The 9,318-nt window shown below is 39.9% G+C and overlaps 1 protein-coding gene across 5 annotated transcripts in view; it reads left to right on the forward strand.

Moving 5' to 3' along the window:
• SENP1 (SUMO specific peptidase 1) overlaps positions 1-9,318 on the forward strand; it is a 51,527-nt gene that overhangs the window by 36,889 nt on the left and 5,320 nt on the right. For all 5 annotated transcript variants that reach the window (XM_004384539.2, XM_023738819.1, XM_023738821.1 and 2 more), the window contains 3 exons: positions 6,248-6,451; positions 7,331-7,410; positions 8,846-8,930. In XM_004384539.2, coding sequence (XP_004384596.1) covers positions 6,248-6,451; positions 7,331-7,410; positions 8,846-8,930 — 369 coding nt within the window. The remainder of the gene's footprint in view (positions 1-6,247; positions 6,452-7,330; positions 7,411-8,845; positions 8,931-9,318) is intronic.

Here is a 9,318-nt window from a genome sequence, read left to right on the forward strand (position 1 = left end):
TAAACTGACAGATACAAGAAATTCAGCATACGTCAGGTAGAAGAAGCACCACACTAAGACTTAATAGCTGAAAGCTAGTGATAAAGAGAAAAATATTGAAAGCAACCAGAGGAAAAAAGACACGTTCCATACAGAGAAACAAAGATAAGAATGACTATTATGGTCAGAAATCTCCATGTAGGCCAAAAGACAGTGCATGAAGTACTGAGAAAAAAAGACCTTGTCAACCTAGTTTCTGTATCCAGCAAAAATATCTTTAAAACAGTAAGGCAAAGTAAAAACTTTTTCTCAGCCAACAAAAGCTGAGAGAATGCATCCCCAGCAAACCTGCACTATAAGAAATACTAAAGGACATTCTTCAGACAGAAGAAAAATATCACATGTAAATTTGATTTACACAAAGGATTGAAGAGTAATGGAAATGGAAGACAGTTGACTTGAAGCACAAATAAAACACTATTGTGGGATTTATAACATGTAGAATTAAAATATATGACAATCATAGCACAAAGGGGTGGGGAAATGGAAGTGTACACTAATTTAAGGTTCTTAAACTATACATGAAGTGGTATAATGTTATGTGAAGATAGACTGATAAGTGAAAGAGGTATATTGTAAACCCTAGAGCAACCACTGAAAAACAAAAAAGAGGTATAGTTAATAAGTTAATAATGGAGATAAAATGGAATCATAAAAAATACCCAACCTAAAGGAAGATGGGAAAAAAGGTATAAAGAACAGATGGGACAAATGGAAATAAAAAGAGTGAGACAGTAGATTTAAACCCAGGCATATTGATGATCACATCACATGTAGATGATCTAAACCAGCACTGTCCAACAGAAATATAATGTAAGCTATATATGTAATTTTTAATTTTCTAGTAGTCACATGAAGAAAAGTAAAAAGAAACAGGTGAAATTAGTTTTAATAATATATTTTATTGAACCTAATGTATCCAAAATATGTCATTTCAGCATGTAATCAATAGTAAAATATTATCAATAAAGTATATAAACCTTTTTTTCATACTAAAAAACTGGTTGCCATTGAATCGACTCTGACTTATGGTGGTCCCATGTGTGGCAAAGTAGAACTGTGCTCCACAGGGTTTTCAGTGACCGATTTTTCAGAAATAGGTTGCCAGGCATTTCTTCTGAGGAGCCTCTCTGGGTGGATTCAAGCCTCCAACCTTTTGGTTAGCAGCTGAGTGTATTAATCTTTTGCGCCACCCAGGGACTCCAATTGCTAGAATAAGTCGATAGAAAATCAGTAACGGTACAGAAGGCTTGGACATGTAGATGGATCCCATGTGCTCAAATGTTTGTGAGCAGGAAACACTTTCTTCTCTACACAGTTCTGTATGCCCTGTCCCATGTGGAGAAACAGGACGATTGCAGCATCTCCTGTCTCTTTATTGTCTTTCCAGGGCTCTATTCTCTCATCATCCCTTAATATTAATTTACGTGGTTGAATCGGAAAGGTAGCAAATAGACATGTCTTCTTGTTGGCTCTACTTTGCAAGCCCATATTAATAATTCCCAGTTGTTTCCAAAATGGAAAAACACTGGACTGCTTGAATATTGCATTTCTAACTTCACCAGCTAGGGAAAGGCCATGAAGAAAAGACTCATCGCAGATATTGGGGGTGGGGGCAGATGGAATTGACATAAAACCTACATAGCGGGCTGTAACAATACTGACACCATAGATAACCAGGCAGACTAATTACCTACTTTGTAAGCCTCCTCTCTGAAAGGAAAGAGATGTCTTTCAGCTATTCAGCATCATAATAGCCTTGTGTACAGAGACAGAGAAAGTATTCTTGATTGGTAGTGGTGAAGTATAAAAAGTAAAACTTTAAAGGGATGTAACAAGGTCACATGGTTTTCATTGCATAATCAGGGTCTGGAACCAGAGCACATAACTCTTTGTCTGGCATTGTAACTTTTAGAACACAAATTTTCCATGAAAATGGGGGAATGTAGTGATCATAGCTTAATACGTTAATTCTGTTTTCAATGAGTGGTTATAACTGAGTGATGATGCTCAGTAAAAGGAGGAACCAGCCTACAAAACATTAAGTACAGCTAGACAAACCTCACACAGAAAATAGATTTTCCTTAGGGAATAAAAACTGATTGCAAAAGATAATACAAAATGAGATAAATTAGTCACATGAAAACGATTGGTATGCCATATGCCCTGCACTATTACATGTGGATTAAAATGATCAGAATGGAAGTTGTAGTGTTTCTTACATGACTCATTGGCTTCCACATCATTTTAGCTTACCTCTTTGAAATATTTCTTAATAAGACTTAGCCCTGAAAAACCTGGGAGTTATGCAGGGTCACATGGAGAGTAGTAATTACAGTTGTCATTTTATGACTCCATAAAAATAGGTGTTGCCTACTTATCTTTGTCTAAAACTGTAGCAATGATTCTAATAATTTGTTACTTGAATTTGTATTTGAGAAAAAGCCTATGCGTGTGTTCACAGTGATGGGTGTGATACATAGAGCTTTCCTGAAGCCTACCTTCTTGGTTTCTATAATATTGCTAGATTAGATGTTATGAGTGAATGACCTTCGGACCCATAATATTCAAGTGCTGCTGTTTGGTTAGTCTTTTGGTCTCTGTAGTTGGCAAGTGTAAATTTAATTTAAAAATCAGAATGGGGAGGTGAGGTAAAAATTTAGAAAGGTAAAACTGGAAAAACTGTTTTTTCCCCCTAATGGTTGTTTTGGTCTCTCCTCAAGAGCACTGTCAAGCCCAGGACTTGTTAGAACATTTTTTAAGCATATTGGAAGGGTTGAGTATAAACATGGGAAGGGTTAAAAATCAAGACTTCGCTGTTAAATGTTTCACTTCTAAATGCATGACAGAATAATAGTGTGGCCAGTGTACTAGGCAAGAAGGAAGATACAAATGGCAATAATCATTTGTGTCATTGTGGTAACCTACAGGAAAATGATTGAGTCCTTACTTGGAAAACGTTGTAGACTTTTCTTTTAGAGATACTTTTTTCAGCTTCAGCCTGGCAGCTCTTCAAATAAAATCACAAAGGAACATGACACTGTAAACAAACCTCCCCTTCCCCAGACAGGACTGCATAGACAAGCAGGCGCTCATGGCCAAGGCTGTGAGGCAGCAGGAGGGGCAGACCCATAGGCACCAGAAGCCACAGCAAGCAAATGGAGGCAGTGTGGGCTCCAGGGAAGGGTGACAAGTGGACCAGCCCTGGCAGTAGCCCTCAGATGCTGGTACATTGGCAAGACAGACAGTAGACACAGGGCTGGTCTACTACTTTTAGCCCCTATTTCAAAGGGAATTCAGAATGTGCTGGAGCTAAGAGACCCTTGTGTGCAGAAAGGGCTCTTGCCGTGGGGGAAGGGACCCTTTTCTTCACAAAATATAAGCAAATGCTCAGACCATCCCTGCTTCTCTTTCATCTTGAGACTCTGATCCCTTCTCTCATTTCTTTTTTCCTTCATCTTCAGCTCTCCTCTGTGAGATGACATGTAGGATTCTTTTTGTTCTCTAATTCTTAGCTTGTTTTTTTTGGTATGATCGCATCTTGGCTGAACTACGTGTATTTTCCTCATTTGTCAGAGTAATAGCTGAAAAACTGACTAGAGAAACTTGGATCTAAATTCTGCCTCAGATGTCATCCTTAGCTAATGGGAGGGAACATTGAGGCCACCAAGCTCCCTCCTGCCTGTATACAGAGGAAATGCAGATCACTAGAGCTAATTAAAGAGTTGACTTTGGAAGAGGCCTATTTCATTTTGAATCAGGAGCCCTAGTGGCGCAGTGGTTTAAGTGCTCTGCTGCTAACCAGAAGGTCTGTGGTTCAAACCCACCACCCGCTCCACAGGAGAAAGATGTGATAGTGTGCTTCCGTAAAGATGTACAGACTTGGAAACCCTATGGGGCAGTTCTACTCTGTCCTGTACGGTTGCTATGAGCCAGAATTGACTTGACGGCAGTGGTTTTTTTTAATTTCCCTCTTAGTGGAGAAACCTTAGTAGTGGGAGACAGGACTAAATCAGTAGAAGAGGAGATTCTCAAAGGAAACAGCATGGTGTCCTGATTGCTAGGTCTCTGTTCCTGTTCAGCTGTGTTAGTCTTTAGTTTTGTAATCCTCCCTCTCAAAGTGGTGGAAAAAAAAAAAACTCAGACTGTTTAAGTCCAGCTAAACTTCATTGGTTTCCGGAAGTTTTTTCTCCTGAAAATACGGTAGTGTAGCATGATGCTTGTTTATGTCGTCTTTTTTTTTTTCCAATCTTAGGCTAATGAGCCCAGAGGTGATACCTCCCTCGCGGGCACCTATCTCCATGGCTGTTATGTGTTTGACTGTCCTTACCTCTCTGACTGATTCCTTTTACCTCCTCCTTGATTCCTTGTATAATATGTAAACTGTCCCTGTGGAAGATCTGGGTTACAGTGACTGACAAGTCATCCACCTGTTCACTTCATCCCTTGGATTGAAGGACTTGGCCTCATAACATGGCTGATATTGTGGGTAGAATGCTAGATGAATCAATCCCCTCTTACTGATTTTCTCTCACTGGAGAATGTAGTTTGCAGTCTAGAAATCTGTCTTTCTGGGTAGATCCTCCTGCATTGTGGCTGCCTTCTCAAGTCTAGAGGCATCCTGTATCACCATTATCCTCAGGGGCAGAGTTAGATTAGAAACCTAGATTTGAGACATCTAGGCTCTACACAATTCTAATCGTGCCTTGATTCATTATCGTTTAAAACCACTGAGCTCTGGTGATCTGTTGAGTATCGCACTAGGTAGAGAATTAGGTACAGCCTGAGGCCTCTGGGTTTGCTGGGCGTGCTATTGCTCAGTCCTCAGAGCTGCAGGCAGAACAGTGTCTTTCTTCAGTCCTGGCCACCCCCACCTCATGGTGAGTGTGGTTTCTCTGCAGCTGCCTAGGCATCCTCATCTATAGGCCCTTTCTCTAGTCTAGACCATGCTCTGGTGTGTTCCTGGCAGTGTTTCCTGCTGCCTACCCAGTATGTAGTTGCCTACTGTTGGGCAGTAGCTCACTGCTCTGGCATCCTGGTGTGTAAATATTTGTGAAAGGACAGGGGTGTTTTCCCATTCCCAAACAGCATTCTGAAAAATGTGCCTGTTTTCTTAGTCATATTTCCAAGTTGTGAATCAGCCCGTTCATTCTTTGTAGTCGACAGACACTGGCCTGGCCTCAGCTGGCCACATAAAGTAAGTACGCAGCAACTTCCGGCACAGTAACTTTCAAGTTTTAATACCAAGGAGTCCTGGACCTAAAGAAACCATGGACGACATAGTCACTATTAGAGGAGGTATTGTTTCATTAACAGAAAGAATCACATATCTTGCCTATCAGACATTTTCATGCCTCTCACTCGATATTGAAGGCATAAATGGAATCCACAAAGATGAGAAAGCTAATCATGTAGGTTCTGGGAGAGAACTTTACTCTTCATGTTTGTGACTTTACTTTCAGCTCTCAGGTAATATAGGTTTTTATATCTCATTCATGTCTGCCTCTATAAAGGTAACATTGCTGAGCTGCTGTCAGCTTAGAGGTGTTTTTCCATTACCATTGATGGGTTTATCCTAGGCCATAGGCACTGTCACTTAATTCTACTTGAGACCAAACAGTTTACCTCTGTAGGATGACTTCCTAGGCTAAAAAGACAATCTTTAGCCAGGAAGCAGGGTTTTCTTCCTTTGTACAAAGCTAGGTGACCTAATGTAAGGACTGAACTCTCAACCTTCACTTCATTAACAGTAGGCTCTAACAGACTGGGCTCAGGAGCTATTTAATTTGCTCACACAGTCTCAACAGATTAAAGTGACTGCTAATGTACCTTATTAAACTGCTTGCTCTCCTTCATTTCCTTTTTCCTAAGCCTCACCTTCTGACACCGCTTCCTCCCCATTCTCTCATCTTTTGACCTAACCCTCATCTGGCCAACATCTGCCCATATGTATCCCAAACCCCATTTTAGATATACGTATATATACGCATACATACCAGCTTTTCCTCTTTTCATTGTTTATAACCCCTCAACCCTCCTCCCTTCTAATCAGAATTTGTTACAGGGCATGACTCTGTTGGACATTTAAGTCTGAATTGAATAGGAAGCAATAACATACGCCATTCACTGCAGCAATTGCGTTCCCTTCATATGATACAACTACACAGAAAGGCCTGAGTATTCTAATACATAAAATTTCTTCCCACAGATAATCAATTTCTACATGAACATGCTGATGGAGCGAAGTAAAGAGAAGGGATTGCCAAGTGTGCATGCATTTAATACCTTTTTCTTCACTAAGTTAAAAATGGCTGGATATCAGGCAGTGAAACGTTGGACGAAGAAAGTAGATGTATTTTCAGTTGACATTCTTTTGGTGCCCATTCACCTGGGAGTGCACTGGTGTTTAGCTGTGAGTATCTCTTTTGTATCTGATAAAATTTAAAAGAAATATATATAATTATAGAATACACAGAGGGTAGCGAGTAGTAGTTCTGCATCTTCACTTGAGGATTGAGAGAAAGTGTGCTGTAGTAGGTTGAATAAAAATTGGATAGATCACTGAGCTCCCTGTCAAGAATGGGAGCTACTTAGACTTTAAACAAAGATATGGAATTTCCTTTTCTGGAAAAATTTAAAATTTAAAAAATTTTCTGGAGTTATATAGTTGAAGGAATGTCAAGGCAAGGCATGGGGAGAAAAAGTGACTTTCTTAATGATGTTGTCAACTCAGATTCTGTCATTGTTTTCTGCTTGATTATGACTTGTCTTGCATACTTGGCATTTTAATATTTTTTTTATGTCTCTGAGAACAGAGATTCATTAGCTTAATGTAGTTATAAAAGTATAAAAGTTATTTTACAGTCTGTTTTGAGTTACATTTGAAAAGCACAAAGCCAAAAGGAAATTCTCAAGATAAAAGAAACAAAACCTGGAATCTTTTCCCCATCTTTCTAAAGTATATGGAGATGATCTCATTCAGTTTAGCTTCTCTGCAGAGCATGTCGTTTCCTCACTGTTGTCCACCTTGCAGATGGAGAACCTGAGCACTAGGAAAAGGTTTCAGGGCAATTATTGAGGTCTCCAATTGGTCAGCCTCCCCATAATTCTATGTAAATAATCCCCTTCCTCTTCTTTTCTCTGCAGATTAGCATGGAATAATGCAAAGTAGCAATCAAACTTGTCATGATTTCGCAGGACATCTGGCAGAATGATCCAGTGCCAGGGAAGGGAACAGCTGAGAAACCAGTTTTTTTCACTTTATAAACACAGATTTTTTTCTTATTCCCAGGTTGTGGACTTTAGAAAGAAGAATATTACCTATTACGACTCTATGGGTGGGATAAACAATGAAGCCTGCAAGATCCTCTTGTAAGTTGGGAGTTGAGGACAGACAGGTTCAGTGTCAGGTATATGTTGTGTTTTTCCAGTTATTGAACTCAGCTGCTGATACCTACAATGAAGTGATTAATAAAGGAAATCTTCATATTGAGAAAGAATGGATATTTTAAGTTTAAGTAAATAAAATTTGGAGCCCTGGTGCGCAGCGATTAAGAGCTCGGCTGCTAAATGTAAGGTCAGCAGTTTGAGTCCACCAGCTGCTCCGTGGAACCCCTGTGGGGCTATTGTCTGTCCTGTAGCGTCACTGTGAGTTAGAATCGACTCTATGGCAATGGCTTTGGTTTTTTTGGTTTAAATGAGATTTAATAATATAATCCAAAAATATGTTGAAGTGGGGGCAATTACTGTCATAGTGCACTAAAGTATATAGAGTGGAGAAACTATAAATCATCATCAAATTCAGCCCCCTGATTTTTCAGGCGAAGAAATCAAGGCCTACAGAGGTGATTTGATTTGCTCAGATCCTAGTTAGCGGCTCAGCAGGGAGCCGGAATGCAAATCTCTTTATACCTAGTCTTTCTCTTTCCAAAACACCTATTCCTCACTGTACCACTCTGGTGGCCAAGTGGAGGTAGGTTCCAGAAAGAATAGTGTTCTATATGAGGTATAACCAAAACCAAACCAAACCTATTGCCACTGAGTCAATTCCCACTCAATGACCCTGTAGGACAGAGTAGAACTGCCCCGTAGGGTTTCCAAGGAACGAATGGCTGGTGAATTTGAACTGCTGACCTTTTTGGATAGCAACTGTAGCTCTTAACCACTGTGCCAGCAGGGCTCCAATATGAGGTATAAAACCAAAAAACCAAACCTGTTGCCGCTGAGTCAGTTCTGACTCAGTGACCCTTTAGGACAGAGTAGAACTGCTCCATAGGGTTTCCAAGGAGCAGCTAGTGGGTTTGAACTGCCGACTTTTTGGTTAGCAGCCGTAGCTCTTAGCCACTGTGCCAGTAAGGCTCCAATATGAGGTATATACTCCATAAGTTGTTGATTTGGATTGAATTTTCACACAGGAGAATCAAGCCCAACAATAGTAAATAAATACCTCGATATTGCTAGAAAAACATTTTTCCATTAGATTGAGTTCTAAAGGACCATATAAACCAAAGGAAAAATAAAAATTTATTCCTCCAGAGGAACAGTAGGTAGAGGGAGCTTGAGTATCAGACACAGCCATTCTGTTCCCCTTGGGTCAATAGAGTAAGTAATAATTGTGGGGGCAGTGAGGCAAGCTTACCTTCTGAGGGAGCTTAGCAGACCCAGGATTCCCCACCCAGCATAATAGACTGTTTTCCTCAGAGGAGCTGGTGAAACTCTTCCTAATTGGGGATTGTCAGCCCCATTCTTAGGGTGGCAGCTGTCATCAGATTTCCCCATAGCTCATGTTCTTTCTCAATACCTTTAGGCAGTACCTAAAGCAAGAAAGCTTTGACAAGAAAAGAGAAGTGTTTGACACCAATGGCTGGCAGCTCTTCAGCAAGAAAAGCCAGGTATATTTCATCTTGATGAAGTGGAGATCCTGAGATTAGGGTATTTGGGAAGTAAAGGATTTTACTGCTTGATTCCCAGAACCTTCTGTCTTTTTTTTTTTTTTTTTTTTATTTTATTGTGTTTTAGATGAAAGTTTATACAGCGAATTAGGTTCCAATTTAACAATTTTTATACAGATTGTTCCATGACTTGGTTACACTTTTCATAATGTGTCAGCATTCTCATTTCCATTCTGTTTGTTCTGTTTCCATTGATCTACCTTCCCTTCCCCTCCTTGCCTTCTCGTCTGTGATTTTGGGTAAATGTTGACTGTTTGGTCTCATATAGCTGACTGTTTGAGGGAGCACATTATTGATGAGTGATACCGTTTATTTTATAAGCCAGTCT

The sequence above is a fragment of the Trichechus manatus genome, unplaced genomic scaffold (genome assembly GCF_000243295.1).
Source record: "Trichechus manatus latirostris isolate Lorelei unplaced genomic scaffold, TriManLat1.0 scaffold00123, whole genome shotgun sequence".
Classification (NCBI taxonomy): Eukaryota; Metazoa; Chordata; class Mammalia; order Sirenia; family Trichechidae; genus Trichechus; species Trichechus manatus.